The sequence below is a fragment of the Drosophila ananassae genome, chromosome XL (assembly GCF_017639315.1).
Source record: "Drosophila ananassae strain 14024-0371.13 chromosome XL, ASM1763931v2, whole genome shotgun sequence".
Lineage (NCBI taxonomy): Eukaryota > Metazoa > Arthropoda > Insecta > Diptera > Drosophilidae > Drosophila > Drosophila ananassae.
The window spans coordinates 9,505,632-9,524,009 of NC_057931.1; the positions used below are offsets into that span (position 1 = coordinate 9,505,632).

Below are 18,378 nucleotides of genomic sequence, written 5' to 3' on the forward strand. Positions count from 1 at the left end.
CCACTGGCAGAGGGCGTCCACAAACCGTCAACGGCAGCGCAACAATTCGGATTAAGAGCGAGAAGGAGCCCCAAAAACAGAGACAGAGACAGAGACAGAGAGAGAGAGAGAGACAGAGTGTGCAAGGATAACGGTTAACGAAAGAAAGCTTACCTTTCTTTTTCATATTTTTTTTTTTTAATTTTTTTTTTGTTGTTTTTTGTGTTAAATTAAATTACAAAAAAAAAAAAAATACGTCATGAAATACGCCGGATTACCGTTAGCAGTTCTACTGCTCTTCTGCTGCTGCTGCGCCGCCTCTGCTGCTGCTGCTGCATCTGCTTCTTCTTCTTCGTCTGCAACTCCGGTTGCAAGTCCCGTTAGTTCATCGAAACCCAAAAGAGATGCCGCTTTGAGCTTCGGGAGTCTGTCCAGTTACCACGGCCCCTCCCACAAGTACCTGCCGCCCGCCTACGAGAATCATTTGAGCTTCGGGGGAGGCGGAGGAGGAGGAGGGGGAGGCTATCATGGTAATGCCTTAGGTTCCGGCCACGCCTACACGGAATACGCCCATTTGGAGGGAGATCATCATTACGGCTCGTCGCACGGACACGGTTATGGCAGTGGCAGTGGCAGCTACTCCAGCGGCAGCAGTTCCAGCTCCCACGGCAGCAGGCCGCATCACTACAGCTCGGGAGGATCGGGTCCCAAGATCGAGACGTACATTGTCCAGACCAGCAGCGGTTCGGCCGGAAGTCACGGTTACGGCGGTGGCCATGGCCTGAGCCACGGAGGAAGTCACGGAGTGAGTCATGGACTGAGCCATGGGCTAAGCCACGGACTGAGCCACGGAGTGAGTCACGGACATGGCTCCGGATTGGGCTACAAGTACGGAGCACCTTCGTCGGGATCGGCTTCTTCGTACCTGAACCTTCTCGGAAATGGACACAAGACCAGCACCTACATAGTGGCCACTCCGGAGTACTCCGGCGCTGGAGGCAGTCACGGCATCGGCTACGGATCGGGACCAGTGCATGGCAGACCCTCCTTCAGTTCCCACGGCGCCCACGGCTACAGTCACGGCTTCGGGCATCACATCAGCCATGGACCAGTGAGCCACGGACCCAGTCACAGTCTGGATCACAGTCTGGAGCACGCCCTGGAGCACAGTCTGACCCAGGCCCTGGGATTGGGAGGACACGCCGCATCTTCCTCCTCCGGCGGAGGCGGAGGTCACTACGTCCAGCATCCCATTCCGGAAGAGCACTCCGGATACACCTACGACGCTCCAGCCACGCCCTTCGGCAAGGGTACTCCTCTGACCAGCTACGGTGTTCCGCTGATCCCCGGCTATGACCACCAGGAGTCACTGCATCAGGAGGCGCCGCTGCAGGTTCAGGTCCTGGAGCAGTCCGATCACAAGGAGCGGGAACGGGATCAGGAAAGGGAGACTCCGGTCTATGCCCTGGGACACAAGGGACTGGGCCACTTCACGTACACGGCCAGCAAGCCCCAGGCCCTCCACACGGACATCCATGCCGGCTCCTCCGCCTCCTCGCTGGGACATGACCTGGAACTCTCCAAAGCACCCTTCAAGCCGAGCGCCTTTTTGGGCGCCAAGCACGAGAGTTCCGGTTCGAATGCCATTTCCGGTTCCGGTTCCGGCTACGATTATGCCACGCCCAGTTCTCCATTCTTGCAGTCGCCGCCCTCCTCGCCGGGCTACGATTATCCGGCTCCGGCGCAGCTATACGGTCCGCCCGGGCACTCTGGCGACTCGGCCACGCCCATTTTTGAACCGGAGGCCACCTATCTGCCGCCCGCCAGCAGCTACCTGCCCCCGGCCACGCCCACCCACGGTTATCACTAAATTATTAAATTAATTTTAAGAAAAATATATTATTTTCTGTATTTTTTTCCCACTCTCTTTAACTTTAAGATTTAAAAATTTAAATAAAATATAAAGTAAAAAATAATGATATATTTTTTTTTAAGACAAAAAATGGAAATTTTGTAGCCTTTCTCCCCCCCCCCCCCCCCCCCCCCTTTTTTTTTTTGGTCGTACCATCTGGATAGACTCCAAAATGGTTAAAATTCCAAGCACATGGCCCGATTTTGGCCAGTTTTCTCTCCGAATTATGCTTTCTGATTACGGATTTCTTTGATATTTTTTTCCCTTTGCTTTATTTTTTACGGTCGGATTTCGCTGGAAACTTGTGATTCGCATTTGATGCGAGAAACTATAGCACTACGCCACTGGCATGAAAATTATTTCAGCTTACAAGCTACAAACAAAAGTGGCTTAAAAAATGGTTAAAAAAATGATACAAAAATGTTTCAATTAAACGAGTGATTCGAGTTGGAATCCGGTTGGATTAGCTCTCTTGGAGGAGATTAATAATCAGGAAGGAGAGAGGCACTGGCACGTCTCTAGTATTAAGTCTTAAAATTAATCACAGAAATTAGTTTTAATCAGCCAGAAATTGGACATTTTTATTTAACACTTGGATGGGTAATTTTTGGGAAATTTATTGATAATCTGAAGAACGGGTCCCATTTAGATTTCTGGTTTAAAAAAATATTTAAAAAATTAAATCATCAAAAAAAAGAGAAAGGAAAAGTCACTGATAATATACACTTGAAGTTTTTTATCATTTTTACAGATATTTCTAAACATTTATTTACAAAAAAAGTTAAATATTCTGAAATAAAAAATGTACAAATTAATATCTATTAGAAAGGGGTGGAACTCATTCTAATAAAAAGGCTTTAAAATATATCATTTTTAAAGAAAAAATTATAATAATTCTTTTACGAACCGGAGTCGAACCTAAGCCTTAAAAATAAACCCTTTTCGACTAAAAAAATAATAAAAATAACCAAAAATAAATCAAATTTCTTCTATCTAATTTCTTCTACCTAAAACTAATAATATAATTTAATAGTCCTTCTATTTATTTGAAAATAAAATCTTTTTAAAATCGCACTAACTCTTCAAGCAAAAAAAAAAACCTCAGTAAGATGAAAGTTTTATTTGAAATTCAAATCACAAGTGGGACCCCTGGAATGAAATGTGGGTGAAGAAGCCCATTAGTATACCAGGTGGAGTCTCCTAATAGATCATTGTGCTAGAATGCAGAATGGGGCTGGCTTCCAATGCGATTGCAGGTGGAGGGCACGAATCTCTCCACCTGGGAGACATTCACTCCAGGAATTGAGATGATGAATGGTCAGCTTACAGCCGAATTAATCATCTTGGAACATCAAGTTTCAACTCCAATTCGCATTTCCAACTCCAATCTCTGAGTTGCGCAATCGGGTGAGGTGATTCGCTCAACCAGTTTGTGGGCATTTGATCCTTAAGTCGCTGACCCACATCAAAGAAATGAGACGCACAGCGACGTAACGATACAAAAGTGAAAGGATGACAGCTCCAGCTCCAGCTCCAGCTCTGATCATGGGTTTAGTCGGTAGTGTCAGCCGATCTCTGTCAGATCGAATAACCTGACCTAGGCCTACAGCTCTGAACTTGACGCCCGCCAGCTCCCACGTTCGTTTTTTATTTTTATTTTTATTTTTTTTTTTTTTTTGCATAATACCCCCATGAATCCCAGCTATCGGAGCATCACCACATCCGTCACGGAAGCGTCTAGAATTCGCCATCAAGACGTGACTCTTAAGAGCCCTCTTCGGAAAGGTCTCTTAGGCACCTGCAGTCGAAATCTCAGGTTCATTGTCTCTCGGTTTCTATTATAATGCTATTATGGGAATTATTTCTCTGTCTCTGAATAGGCACGAAATCTCTGAATTTGTTATCGTCCAAAAAAAAAAAATAGTCAAATAAATAAAACTAAACAAACCCTGGGCCTACGACAAAGTGGTGATGAAATCAAAATATACGATTGTAATTAATTTCAGGCAGATTTCAGGGTGGAGGGTATCAGGTTGAGGAACTATACCTCATACTATTAACTATAACTATACTATATACTAACTTTATACTACATACTACTAAGTATAGCATAGCTTACAACCTCATGGCATATTTAAATTCAATTACCCGGAATTAGTTACATTTTTTTTAAGCTAATTATCTAATTATTAGAGTTCTTGTGGGTTTCTTTTTTGTTCAAATTATCACATTTTGTTCAAAAACAAGTTAAGATTTGAGGAAAAAACTTAAGAACTTTATTGGGCATTGTAGTTTGAACTCTAATTTATTAAAAACTAACTTTATTTACCTAAAAATCATATATTTTAATAATAAAAAATAATAATAATTAATAGTCCTTCAACCAGATTCTAACTTCTTTATATTCCAAAGCCCAAAAATGTATTTTAAAATTTAAAAAAAAATATATAAACTAAAATCTACCAACCAAAATCTAATCAAATACCATTTTTATAATTAGTTTAAAACTTTTAAGTCTAATATTAAAAAAAAAAAAATTTCAAACTCCCACTAACCGGAGTCATTTAGAAATTCCCACTAAAAATAATCAATTAGAAACAGTCAATTAAAAAAAAAATACCGTTTTTGTACCAAAATTTTAAGTTTTAATGAAAAAAATCATTCTTTCGCCAACCAGAGTCGAGTCCCACTCATATACCCAAGTTTAAAGGCCCTAAAATATCATTTAAATGTTAAAATAAATGAATAAATTTCTTATTATTATAATTCTAATTTTGTATATATAATTTTTAATATTTTATTTATTTTTTTTTAACCAAAAATTTAAAGAAAACATAAATTATGAATGAGCCACCAAGCGGAGTCGAACTCTTTCTCATATCTTAACCCAAAAATGTCATTTAAAACCCAAAATATGCCCCCTTACACAGTTAACCCCATAAAACACCATGAAATATATGACTGAGGTAATACCTTTTATAAAAAAAATAATAAAAAAAAAAATAAATATAAAAAAAAAAACTATAGGGAAGGGTCAAAGAGAAGTTGTGTAATCTTCTTTCTTTCTTGGAATCCTAACTGTGTCGACAAGTTCATTCAGGCACAACAATCGAAAGGCGGACAACAACAATAAATTAGATAATTTTTGTTAACAATGGGTTAAGTTTTAAGGGGGGAGGCAAGAGGAGAGAGAGAGAAGGGGGGCTTTATGACAGCTTTATGGCTGATCGGCTGGGTAGCCGATAAGTTAACAAGCCAATCGATCGATCAATATTAAAGGGGGGGAAGGGTGTGAATTATGTGCGAAAAATGGGGGGGTAAAGGGTTAAGAGAGATAGAGAGAGAGCGACACGAAGAGGGCAAGTAACTGTCATGCGGGGTCAAGCCGCAAACTCGCACATTAACACACCAAATGAGCCATAAAAAAGGTGTTAAATAATTTCATTTCAACGGTATTGTTGTAACCAGTTGCCCCCCTCCCATTTCATGTTATAAAAAGGGGGTTAGAGAGAGAGAGAGAGAGAGACCCCACCATACATACTTTTCATTTAAAATTTTTATTTATTTTTACTTTTTTTTTTTTAAGTGCAACGGCGACATTCACTTTTTATTCGTCAGTTGCTTGGCTTTTTTATGTTTTTTATTTTCATGCTTAGCATGTGGTAATATTTTTGTTATTTTTTTTATTCATTTAAAGCTTGATTAATATTATACCCCTATTTTTTTGTTTTAAAAACTTTTCAAAAATATTTCTTAAACTAAATTATCCATTTTAGAGCTTAAAAAAGCTAATAAATTGTATTTAAAATTATAATATTGCCCTCGTTTTTCACGAAAAGAAGCAAGACAGCTGCCTTGCGATTATCTTTTCATTTTTTTGTTTAGTAATTAATAGTTAATGGTGTTAACCCCTTAATTACTTCCATACCTGTTGAAAGTATCAACTGGGAGTGCTCTCTTCCACTCGAAACTCTTCCAACTCTTTAAAGAACTGAAGATCTGGAGAACCAAGCTCCTCTACGAGTGGCAGCTCCACTTCCACAGACTTAATAGCTTGGATTGGTCTTTGGGTAAAGACGGCACTAAACTGCGGCTTCTGTCGCCTTATATTCTCATTCTTGTGCCCACTGGCGGCACTGTGCCGGATCAGTTGCTGCCTCCGCATATAGCCCGCCCCGCAAACCGAGCACTCGTACGCCTTGCAGACACTGTGCACGAACAAGTGGACGTCCCGGTTCTCTGGAGCACTAAACGACTTGCCACATATGTGGCAGCCAAACGACTTCACCGAGGCATGCGTCAGCAGGTGCTTCTTGTAGTTGACAGGATGACTGAAGGCCGTCTGGCACACCTCACAGATCAGATCCCGTTCTCGTTGATGGATCGACTTCACGTGCTGGTCGCGCTCTCGACGCCGGGCAAATCTCCGTCCGCATCCACCCTCCGGACAGGCGAACTGACGCAGCTTGAGGTGAGTGTTCCGGACATGAGTTTCGCGATTGCAGCGCTGGGAAAAGCGCGCCGGGCAGTGGGGGCAGGGAAAGTTCCTAGCACCAGTGTGGACGCTCATGTGATACTCCAGGGCGTGCCGGCGTTGAAAGACCTTGCCGCAAGTGCCACAAGTCAGGTCAATCATAGTGTCTTTGTTGCCCGGATCCCGGTGTACGATGCGATGGGCAGAGAGTTCTTTTTGGGTGAAGAAGCTCTTCGGGCAGTGGCGGCATGCAAAGGGGGGCTTCATCTCATGCAGGGCATTGTCTTCTGGCTGGAGGACATCCTCTTGTATGGCTTCTGGAGGCTCTGGCTCCAGGGAACTGGATGTTTGCCTCTCCAGGTGTTGCTTTTCGGAAAGAATGCAACGACGACGGAATCTTATGGCTCCTTCCAAGTCCCCCATGCATGCCTGGCACATCCAGCCTGGCCAGTCCTGGTTCTGGATCAACTGTTGGACATAATTCTTGAGAAATATAAAAAGAATAAAGTGGAAACGGACAAAAGGTTACCTCCACTCCGGTTATGGAGCGAATTTGTCGCAAAAGATGTCCATTTTTTGGAGAAAACAGATCAAAGTTAGTCTCCGGACTCGAGCAAATACGGCAACTACTCTGCGACATGTTTATGGGCCAGGATGTCCACAGGTGCCTCAAAGACGCCTCCAGGAGCCTCACCGAGAATGGCGTCCTTTTGGACAAGGACCATTTACCGTTAGAGTGTAATTTTTGGGTTTTAAGGATGTTTCTCAAAGCATTTCGGGTTTAATTTTATTTCCGAATGTCCTTTATCGATTCACACGCGGATTTACATTATTAAATCAATCAATGCACTGTTTTTAGTTTAAGAAAAACGAATTTAAATAAAAATTTGGCGTTCTCCGAAATGCTTTGATTACATTCCGAGTTATCGATAAAAGTCCATCTCTAATTAGCAGATCTGAGCACCTTGGCAGAAAAAGGCTAGAAAAATACCAGAAATCGATAAATTTGACTTAAAATTCATAGCCACAAAGCTTTAATCATAATTTTATGATTGTCCAAGTAAAATAAGCATTTATTTTATAAATAATCATATTATAATCCTCAATTTAAAACAATTATTATAAGAATAATACCGTTATGGTATCACTAACACGAAGCCGGCTGCCTATCGATAACCCGGACAGCTGACACTCCAAGCCATTTTTTAATTTTTTTGGTTTCTCCTGTTTTGGTGACGCCTAACGATTTTAGCCAAGAAATGGGCAAACGACGCAGCCGTGAACGAGAACGGCGTTCTTCCAGTGCCACGGACGAGGCGGTGGCCACAAAACCGAAGAAAAGCAAGCGACCGGCCCGCGACAACTCCAATTCATCGACGAGCAGCCGCAACAGCAACAGCTCCTCCAAGAGCGACCACAGCAGCCAGCGCAAGAAGCGTCACAGCAGCAGGATGGAGAAATCTGAGAAGGAGAAGCGCTCCAAGCCCCAGCCGGCGGAGGAGAAACCAACGGAGGAGCTGCAGGAGCAGCGTTCCAAATGGGACAGTCCGGAACGAGGCAGTTCTAGTCGCCAGAATGTGAAGCAGCGTCGCCACAGTCACAGTCGCTCCAAGGAGAGGGAGAGGGAACGAGAGCGAGACCGTGACCGGGATAGGGGGGACCGCCACGACCGAAGCGGTCGGGATAGAGACCGAGAACGAGAACGGGAGCGCAGCAAGGAGCGGCGTCCGCGGAGCAACGAACGCCGGGATCGGGATAGAGAGAGGGGGGACAGGGACAGGGATCGGCAGCGGAGATCCCCCGACAGACGACCCCCCAGGTGAGCACTGTACTCCTTATCCTTTCATTCAGAAATCCTCTAATTCCTTTCATAATTCCACCTTACAGGCGCAGTCGTAGTCGTAGTCGCAGTCCCCGTGACCGAAAACCGCGTGGTGGTCGCGACTTTGGACGGAATCGTAACCAGCGACGGGACAACCGGAATCGAAACGACGACGAGCAGTACGAGTGGGGCAAGCAGGGCGACGAGAAATCGAACAGGCCGGCGGATGATGAGCCCGTGGAGAAGGAGAAACCCAATTTCGGACTGAGCGGCGCCCTCACGGAGGACACGAACAAAGTTAATGGTGTGGTGGTGAAATACTCAGAGCCCCCGGAGGCCCGCAAGCCCAAACGCCGCTGGCGTCTGTATCCATTTAAGGGCGAAACGGCCCTACCCACGCTCCACATCCATCGGCAGAGTTGCTTTCTGGTGGGACGCGATCGGAAGGTGGTCGACCTGGCAGTGGATCATCCCAGTTGCTCCAAACAGCATGCCGCCTTGCAGTATCGTCTGGTGCCGTTTGAGCGGGACGATGGAAGTCAGGGGAAGCGCGTCCGATTGTACCTCATCGATCTGGAGTCGGCGAATGGAACGTTTCTGAACAACAAGAAGATCGATGGCCGAAAGTACTACGAACTGATGGAGAAGGATGTCATTAAGTTTGGCTTCAGTTCGAGGGAGTATGTGCTGTTGCATGAGAACAGCAAGGAGGACCAGGAGGACGACGATGTTCATATCAAGGAGGAGCCACAAGATGCCCCTGCCGAGGAAATGAATCCCTAGACATTATAGTTAATTGTGTTCCCTCCCCATCCGATTAATTATTTTTTTTACTTAATTATTATAATTTTTCATTTAAAAAAAACAGACGAAATGTAAAAAAAAAAAAAAAACCAAGAATGATGTTTTTAGAACACTGTTTTTCGTGTTCACTGCCGCAACAAAATAAATTCTCACATGTAAATTCTTCCAAAAACTCCACGTTCTACACGTTCTCTTTAGCCACCACGTCTTGGTGGTGGTCTTCTTCCGGAAATCTTGTCATTCCATCTCAATCATCATGCGCTGGCAGTTGGTGATCTTCTGGCTGGGTCTGGGTCTGGTGGCGACTGCTCCGGTTAAGTGGCGTCGTCAGGTGGTGGCTCCTACTTGGTTACTGGGACCCACAATACCGCCCTCCTCGCAGGCCTCCCGGGTGGTGGTCACCCAGCAGAACCTCCGCGAAGTGGCCGCCCTAAGGGCACAGATACAGAAGGCGGTGAACGAGGATACCTTTGTGGTGGCAGCTCCACCATCGCAGGTGAGTTTTTTTTAAAGAATTTTAGGGTTTTAGGATAAATTATATAAGAATTGTGATTTTTTGTAGTATTATTTAGTGTTTTTAATGGAAATATTTCAAGATAAAATAAGATATAACTTTTTTTTGTAGAAATAAATAGAGATTTTGGTAGACTTATTAAAAAGGGGTTCAGAAAGGTTTTTACTTTAAAATAAATCATTATTTTGATATAAACTCTTATATTTCAAGAAGAATTCTATAAATTTAGGATAAATGGTATATTATAGGTTTAGTTTTTAATATTCTTGAGTAATTTTTAAAGGAATTACTTAGTCTTTAAACCTAAACCTTTTTTTATAGAAATAGATGGAAAGGAATTCTTCAAAAGGGGAGAGATCTTTAAAGCTCTTTACTTTAAAATAAATCAATATTTTAATATTTTGATAAAATAAATAATATAAAACATAGTGTTCTTTTTTATATTTTATAACTTTTTATATAAAAATAGATAGGTTTTGAAATGGACTTCTTCAAAAAAGGTTCTATAAAGGGGTTCATCTTTAAAAAACTCAATATATTTGATATAATCTCTATCTTTTCTGGAATAATTAAAAAGATGTAGGATAAATAAAATTAAATATTGATTTTTTTTTTAAACAATCTCGATTAATTTTTAAAGAAATACTTTAAAAATCAACTAAGTTAAAACTTTTTATAGAAAATAAATGAGTTTTAGAAAGAACTCCTATAAGAGAGGTCCCATAAAGGTCTTTACTTAAAAATAAATAATAAATATTAATAAAATCTTAAAAAAATTGCAGGAATTTCTTAGCCAACTTGGAGGTCGTGTGGCTGTCCCCTCGTTTCCGGTGTGGAACTTCACCATGACCTGGCCCCGAATCGGATGATATGTGAGTGCCACTTGCCACCTGGTGGCCACCAGAGCCCGGGGGATCAGCGCTCGAAAAGGTGCTGTAAACGGAGGAGCTTCGAGCCGCGCCTTTTGAGGAACTAAAATTATCAGAATATCAGTATAAGAGAGGACAATTATATAATAGAATTTCCCGGAAATGAAAACATTTAAGCGGCAACTAGCATTCGTTTAGATTTTATTTGTTTACAATCGAAATGAAATAGAAATCGTGTATCTCTCGGGGCAGGTGTATCTCTCTGGTGTGGATGTTACATGAATTGAACTACGTTTGAAAAACGATTCTAGCAAATTGTATCTTTTCTTTTTTTGTCTCGATTTCCATTCACTTTCTGTACACAATAATACAAAAAACAAAAAAAAAAAAAAACAATCTTAATTCACTAATTATTCAATTCTAAACACTAAACTTTAAAGTACAATGAACAAAAAAAAATAGTATATATATATTCTAAAATATATCGTATGTTAACACTATATAGTATATATGTTTTTGTTAAATATGTGTCTTTTTTTTGTGGGGAATTTTTGCAAATCAAAGTTACATTTAACATTTTTTTTTTGTATTTTCATTTCTGGCGACAACAACAATTCTTTTTTAAAACTATAACTAGCCCATATATATGGATATATATAGTAGCTACATATATATATATGTATATATAATATAATATATTATTTCTATGCGCAATATATCAACTTTTTTTTAAAAAACATTTCTTCGACATGTGGCTTTATAAGTTTTGTTCCCTTTGCAATGAAAAACGAATGTTAACTAATTAATTAAATAGTTTTTAAAAAAATACACACAAAAAAAAAACATGAAATAGTCGATGGTAACGACTATGGAATACCCAGCACTCTCATATATATTATTATTTCTCTATAGTTTGTCTAGAAACCTATTTGGAATGGTATTTATTTCTTGATTTTCAATAAAAATTAAACAAAACTAAAGCTAATTTGAGCTAAAAAAATGTAAAAACTATGAAACAGAAGAGAGATGTATTTTTCGAGGGCTGGGCTTTACATAATTTAAGTTTAAGTTTAAACATTTAATAAGAGTTTAGTTCAGCTTTGGGTGTCTTTTAAGTTTATAGTTTAAGTTTTTAGTGTTTTGTTTTTGTTTTTAGGATTTAGCTTAAAGTGGGCTTTTCAGTTAAGATAAGGCGAGTCTGCTCTAGAAAAAAGTGAACAAGATGAAGCAGCAGATGGTTTTAGTGTGGCCAGGATCCTATAATTTCAAGGATCCCGTTACAAGAACTAATATGGCTTTGTTATCTCTAACGCTAACACAACAGGTGGCTAGTCTCTTGGTTGCACAAATATATATATATTTTAATAATATATATATATATAACAGTAGTTAATAAATACGGCGGATTAAATAAATATGCTCTTTTTGGGGGATTTAAGCAGGATTCTGGATGCTAGATGATCTTTTTTTTTTTCTATCTAAAAAAATATTCAACGAGTCTTCCGATTGTCGCTGCTGTCCGGGATGTATAGCATGATGGATGGTAGTTATTTGTGATTCGGTTTTCTGTTTCTGATTGTTATGATCGATCTTATCCTCATCAAGGTCTTATCTAACCTCATCGATGTCCTCGCCCTCCGATGAACTCCTTATCGTATTGTACTGCGAGTTGCGGCTGCGCAGCATTCGAAGGAAGCTGCCCACGGCGAAGATGGTGCGTCGATGTCGGTGGAATATACCCTGGTATAAGGCCTCTCTCAGCGTCTTCCGATCCTCCACATCCACCGACGATGTCAGCGATGTTTGATGCGGCAATCGTGCTACGAATATAAACAATATCCAACTTATAACTCATACATCGTAAAACCGTAAACGAACAAAACAGTCAATTGAATAATTATTAATAAAAAAAAAAAAAAATATTAAAAGATAAGGAAAGGAATTAATCTGGCGGGAAGGTCATCGCATTTGCGCAAACATTAAAGGCAACATGTGTACATACAATCTATAATATATACTATATACTATATACATATATACACACAAATATACAAATATGCTAATGAATAAACAAAAAAGAGGCCAAACGTAATAGACCCCACTGATAATGGGTACCCGGAGCCATACAAGCCGCAGGGAGAACCGAGAGTATTTCGTTGAAAAACCGATAAAGCAAACACGGTTTGTAATTAAAACAAAAAATATAAATATTATGCTATATGTAGAGCTAATAGAAGCCAGGAACTATAGGCTTTTAGTGATATTTTTTTAACAGAAAAAAAGAATCAAGGGATTTCGAACTAGAACTCATACATTTTGAGCTCTTTTTTAACTAATTTGCCAATTAAATCTATTTTTTGTTTAAAATAATAATTAAAATATTTAACCAGAGGATTTTACAAATATTTCTTATCCAAAAAAAACTTAAAAAACCTAGATTTTGAACTTAAACTCTTTAAAAAAAACAAAACTATACAGACTTTACTTTCTAGTTAATGTTTAAATTAATATAGAACCACAATTATAACCATTTATAATGTAAAAAATATATCAAGTTTGTCAATATACTTTATCAGAAAAAGGTGACTCTTAAAAGCTATTAAAAATATTTTTTATCAAAAAAACTGACTCTTCCCTTGTGGTTCAAACCCAGACTCATAAATAACAAAAATATTCAATTTTTTTACAAAAAAAAACCTCAAATTCTTACTTATTTTTGACGCATTTAAATTGAGATACATTTTGCTTCCATTTACTCTAAATAATTAAAAAACAAACTATCTAAAAACTATTTAAAAACTCTGCAAATTAAATTTGAAACTGAAACTTTCCGAACACACTATTTGAATGAAACTGTAACTCGATTTTCATATTTTTTTCACACTTTTGGCAGCCAACATAAATTGAATTGAAAACTTTATGGTGATGAAACGTAGTGTTTTTTGTTGATTTATATATATATATATTTTTTTTGTTTCAGTTTTTTCAGAGCAAACTAATTAAGGTTGATGAATTCGAGGCGTCAATTGAAGAGGCGCCAGGCTAACAAGCTCAAATGATATATATTCCGACCGGTTTCCGGTTTTTATTTCAACAATTTCTTATTAATATTTATGTATGCTATTTTTGTATTTAAATAAATAATTAAAAGATAGATTCTTGGAATGCTCACCAGCTATGGGAGATTTGGGTGACTTGAGGGAGAAATCGTCGAGATTCTTGCCACCGAGATCCAGTTTGAGAACCTTTTTGGTCAGCTGCTGGGTGGCTGCCTCCATGTTGCTGGTCTTTTCAATTTTAATATCCACATTCCGTTGACTGACGGCGCTCTTGGTGGGCACAATGGCCATTCCGACCGGACCCGGACCCGGACCCTGACCCTGGGAACTCGATCCGGAGTTGGGACTAACCGGTGAACTGGCACTTGTGTTTGTCGTTGATAGTTTAAGAGCAGCATCCTCGCCAGATTCCTTCCCGGCATCCGTCATATTGTTATTTTGTAAATTTTCAATTTCAATTTCAATTTCCACAGGATCTTCTTCTTCGGTCTCTTCAAGTTTAATCCTAATACTCGTTGTTTGTTCGGGATCTTTTGAAGTTTCTGGAGTATCTGTTGGATCGGCAGTATCCCTTGGATTGTTATTATGGATAGCTACTTCGGAACCGCTCTCTGAGGTGGCTTTCAATGCTGCAGGTTCAACAATATTGTTACCAACAACCATTGTTCGCTCAAAACCTATTTTCTATTTTGTATTTTTTTGTAGTTTTTTGTAGTTTTTTTGTAGTTTTTTTTTATTTATTTGTATTTAGCATATAAACGATTTCCGCTGACGTGCGCGCGCCTTTCAGATTCGTTACGTTCTGTTCTGGTCTCTGGCCTACGGAGCTCTAGAGCTCTGGAGCTCCGGCCCTCTCTACTCTTGGCTCTCTATCTCGAATGTGTTCTATCGGTTGATTTTTCGATTCAATTTCGATTCGATTGGCGCCAAATACTAGCCGCTGAACAGCCGCTATAAATTAAATTAAAAAATCTCTAGTCTCTAGTCGGTGGTCTGGCCTCGTTGGGTATCTGCAACTGGATGATATCGAAGCTGGCACTATAAAGCGCCACCTGTTGAGCGGTACAATCGGTGAGGGTTATCTGGGGTAGGGTCTGGTACTGCTGGTGCTCCTGGTGCTGCTGCTGTGGACGACAACCACTTTCCCCGATACTCAGGTGACTTAGGTTATCTATAATTTCGTAAACACAACGATGATCCGGTCCAGCAACGCCTAGGGCTGGAACTCGTGTGGCAATCGCTTCCAGAGTCACTGCCGTGGCCTCGACCGTGGCTCCCAATGTGGCTGATGTGGCGCCCAGTGTCTGGCAACTTGGATATCTAGTCGATGATGATTGTTTCGACTCCTCAGCATAATAATCACACATGCTATTCCCACGCGATAATGGAGGAGACTCTTCCTTGGCTTCCTGATCGTCCTCCTCCTCCTCCTCCGCTTGGTCCTCCTCCTGATCCTCCTGATCCTCCTCTTGATTAATTAAACTCCTAATATCCACTCGTATCCCTGGCTCTGGACTCTGGCCCCTTCTTTTGATCACCTTGCTCTTTAAACTCTTCAGTAAAGTGAGCAAGCGACCCGTCAACTTCTGGCCGGGAATTGCCAATGCCTGGTTGGTTGGTGAGTCCAAGAATAAACCCGACAATGGTGCCTTTATTGCATTACGCTGTTGTTGTTGATGTTGCTGTTGCTGTTGCTGTTTGTGTTGCTTTTTCCGTCCAATCGATTCCAGGTACGCTATATTGGCCTGAACCCCTCGCTCATAATACCCACTGGCCAATTGCAAATAGCCGTAAAAGTCAACCGGTTGTTGGTGGTTCTTCGTCTCCTTCTCCGTCTCCGTCGCGGTCTCCGGACTTTGTTGGGTTTCCGTGGTTGCAGCAGCAATATTAATATTTAGCTGATAATTGATGGCATGGCTACTACTTTGGCTTCGCCACCGGTTGCTGGTCTTCCCATGGCTACTACAACTGCTCCGGCCAGTTTCACAATCGCTGTTAGTTAACCGGATACGGGATGACAACTGGGCGCGCTGGACCAACTGACGGAGCTGGGAACAGCTCTGTGAGCTACGTATCCGACGCACTGCGTCGTTATATGGCTCGTCAGTGGGCAAGCCGGTGGTGCAGACAGTCCTTCGGCCCCGGCTCGTAAACGTATCGTCGAATCTGTAATTAGTGAAAGGCACCAATTAGTTAAAGGCTGGACTCAACTTGGAACTCTGTGTGGCACTCTGTGGTGTGGATGGAGCAGAAAATAGAACTGCCTGCGTCCAAACAAAACATTAATTACAATGGCGAATGCAAACACGTACGACAAACAAGCGGGTAAACAATCCATTCCATACCCGCACCCCAAAAAGCAAAAAAAAAAAAATAAAAAAAATATACACCCGTACTCTGTACACCTTTATTTTCACTTTCACCGGAGCCGGAGTCATCGCCGTAGTCCGGAGTGGTCCGGGTAATATAATTAAAAAAGCCAACCCCTCTGGGGCACAAAATACTGACACTGCCACTCGGTAACGGACTCGGTCTCGGTCTCGGAGTCGTCTTCTCTCTTTTTTGTTTGTGAGCTTTAATTTTTGTGACAAAAAATCAAACAAACGATAAAAAAAAAGGCAAATTACTGGGTTACGGGTTCAAGGACTACCTCTATAGGACTAACAATAGACTGAAGAGATTCTAGGGAGACTCTTTATTTAAAGTTTACTCGAAATAAGCTAAGGAAAGTAACTATTAGAGGAGATTTCTATTCAGGAGTAGTTTCTGAGCGCACTAGAGCGCCCTCTATCAGGCTAATAATAGACTTGGTATATTCTAGAGAAATACTAAAGGGTCTAACTATTCATTAAAGTAGATATAACCCTTTAGTAACAACCCTCTAGAGACTTAATCCTTTTTTTTGCTAGATTTTAGGAGTAGTTTGTAGTGCACATTAGCTCCCTCTATAATGCTAATAATACTCAAGGGGGCCAGGACTCTAGAGAGTTACTAAAGAGTTAACTAACTATTAAAATGGATTTTCCCTCTAATAATCCCCCAGTGACATGGTTAGACTTCAGAACTAGTTTCAGAAATGAGTTTAGAGAGTTATTAGCTTAACAGCGCCCTCTATAATGCTAATAATACTCAAGAGTTTCTACAGATATCACTTTTAAAGAGTTAAGTATCCATTAAAGTATATATCCAACTAATAATCCCCAAAAACTATACTTCAGAGGTAGTTCCAGAAACTATTTCCGAAAGTTACGAGCACAAAAGCTCCCTCTATAAGTCTAATGATAGACAGAAGAGATTGTAGTGAGATTCCTTTGAAAAGTTTGCTTAAGAAACCATCTATTTAATGAGATTCCTCCCCTAATAATCCCCCCAAAGACATAATCCTATTTATGGTTAGACTTTTCAACTCGTTTCCTCGCAAACTAGTTTCAGTTTCAGGAATTTCAGAACTTCTTAGTTCCTTAATTTGTGGGGAAAAGTTTCGAAGCGGGGCTCCTTAATTGAAACTTTAGGAAATTGATAGTTCATTAGCAAAGTCCTGGCACCTTAATTGCCACAGAAACTGACACAGTGTCGACTTGAAGACATTAAAATAGCATCGCATCGGATGCATCCTGCGGGAATCCGACTTGCCTGCCAGCCTGCCATCCTGCCAGCTACTAGTGCACCGGTATCCGTATCCGGATTCATATCCGTCCGCATTCTGTGGTTCACAACCCTCCTTTCCGTTTTTTTTTTTTTTTCAAAAACAGACTTTTACTTTAAACCACCGTGATGGCAGTGGCAGTAGTGGTGGCGACCGCTGACGTCAGTTTCTGCTGACGAGAAGCCAAGGCCGTGTAACTTGAGATGCGGCGGAAATTTCACGCCAACCGCAGCAGATAGCAACCCAACCTATATTTATGGCAGCAACTGTCAAAGAGCCGACCCCCTACCACGCCCACGTCGCATTTAAATTGCTGGGGAGGTACAGATAGAGAAAATATTTCGAGGATTTTTGGGGAAAATATTATTTTTCTAGGTTTTTTTTTTTTTTAAATAAGATATAAATACCCGGTACTCTAAGGCTTTACGAAGGTGAGATCTTATCTCAATAAGATCTAGTATTTTAATCTAATATTAATAAAATAATAATAATAATATCTTATAATATGAACTAAGATATCTATACCCGGTACTTGGGAGAAAAATATTTCTGAAATTCTAAGGCTTTAAGAACTTCAGACCTTATGAATATGAAATACTATCTAATTAATCAAATCTAATAAAATAATAACTAATAATTAATTAATAAAAATATTCATACCCGGTACTTGGAATAAAGAAATTCTATAATTTCTAACGATTTAAGATCTCCAGACCTTATGAATATGAAATACTATACTTTAATCCAATAATACACAAGTTAGATAAGATATAGACCATATTTCTTTGAAAAAATATATATACCCAGTACTTGAGATGAAAATAATTCCAAATTTCCAAACCATTTTAAACTCAAGCCCTCAGAAAAGCAAAAAAACTATCCAATCCAATTATATTTAGAAAATAATATCTGCATATCTCCATAGTACCACCAATTTCTCTCACTGTACCCCTAATGGTAATGATACTACCTGGGAAAGTTGTGAACATGGGTGGGCCATACGTCGCGGAACTGCACATATGCCGACGCTAATGAGGTGCCGGACACTCGAGTACTTTCCGATCCGTAAGGACGACGTCGCCTCCGCCGACGATTGGGGCCGACGTGGTGCTGCTGGTAGAGATGCTGTTGCAGCTTATAGTCCCGATAATGGTTAGCCACCTCATGCCGATAGCGTTCCGGGCGAAAGCACTTGGTGTTGTAGACCCGTTTCATGGTCAGTCGGGGCGTAAACTGACGGCCCATACCGAGCGGAATCCCCTCGACGATCAGGCCTCGATTGGCGGCGGATGAGGACAT

General features: G+C 40.6%; 6 protein-coding genes across 7 annotated transcripts; 3 read left to right on the plus strand and 3 right to left on the minus strand.

Annotated features, from left to right (window-relative positions):
- On the plus strand, positions 1-1,955 carry LOC6504812 (hornerin). Its single transcript, XM_001966347.4, has one exon. The coding sequence runs from the start codon at positions 239-241 to the stop codon at positions 1,847-1,849; it is 1,611 nt and encodes a 536-aa protein (XP_001966383.3). The 5' UTR covers positions 1-238; the 3' UTR covers positions 1,850-1,955.
- A 3,474-nt stretch (positions 1,956-5,429) lies between these two features.
- LOC6504697 (gastrula zinc finger protein XlCGF8.2DB) lies at positions 5,430-7,342 on the minus strand. Of its 2 annotated transcripts, none has more exons than XM_044717192.1 (2): positions 6,895-7,342; positions 5,430-6,848 (listed from the first exon to the last, which is right to left on the minus strand). In XM_044717192.1, the coding sequence occupies exons 1-2, from the start codon at positions 7,003-7,005 to the stop codon at positions 5,832-5,834; spliced, it is 1,128 nt and encodes a 375-aa protein (XP_044573127.1). In that variant the 5' UTR covers positions 7,006-7,342; the 3' UTR covers positions 5,430-5,831. The 2 variants fall into 2 exon arrangements, with proteins under 2 accessions (XP_044573127.1, XP_001966384.1); XM_001966348.4 differs by having other exon boundaries at positions 5,430-6,833; positions 6,895-7,340.
- Positions 7,343-7,504: 162 nt separating this feature from the next.
- LOC6504813 (FHA domain-containing protein DDL) lies at positions 7,505-9,168 on the plus strand. The gene is made up of 2 exons (XM_001966349.4): positions 7,505-8,184; positions 8,253-9,168. Exons 1-2 carry the CDS (start codon positions 7,625-7,627, stop codon positions 8,968-8,970), a joined length of 1,278 nt encoding a protein of 425 aa, XP_001966385.1. The 5' UTR covers positions 7,505-7,624; the 3' UTR covers positions 8,971-9,168.
- A 61-nt stretch (positions 9,169-9,229) lies between these two features.
- LOC6504814 lies at positions 9,230-10,395 on the plus strand. Its single transcript, XM_001966350.4, has 2 exons — positions 9,230-9,487; positions 10,288-10,395. The coding sequence occupies exons 1-2, from the start codon at positions 9,248-9,250 to the stop codon at positions 10,372-10,374; spliced, it is 327 nt and encodes a 108-aa protein (XP_001966386.1). The 5' UTR covers positions 9,230-9,247; the 3' UTR covers positions 10,375-10,395.
- LOC6504695 lies at positions 10,343-14,102 on the minus strand. The gene is made up of 3 exons (XM_001966351.4): positions 13,547-14,102; positions 11,992-12,194; positions 10,343-10,477 (listed from the first exon to the last, which is right to left on the minus strand). Exons 1-3 carry the CDS (start codon positions 14,094-14,096, stop codon positions 10,421-10,423), a joined length of 810 nt encoding a protein of 269 aa, XP_001966387.2. The 5' UTR covers positions 14,097-14,102; the 3' UTR covers positions 10,343-10,420.
- LOC6504694 lies at positions 14,050-18,378 on the minus strand. The gene is made up of 2 exons (XM_001966352.4): positions 18,050-18,378; positions 14,050-15,599 (listed from the first exon to the last, which is right to left on the minus strand). Exons 1-2 carry the CDS (start codon positions 18,376-18,378, stop codon positions 14,408-14,410), a joined length of 1,521 nt encoding a protein of 506 aa, XP_001966388.1. The 3' UTR covers positions 14,050-14,407.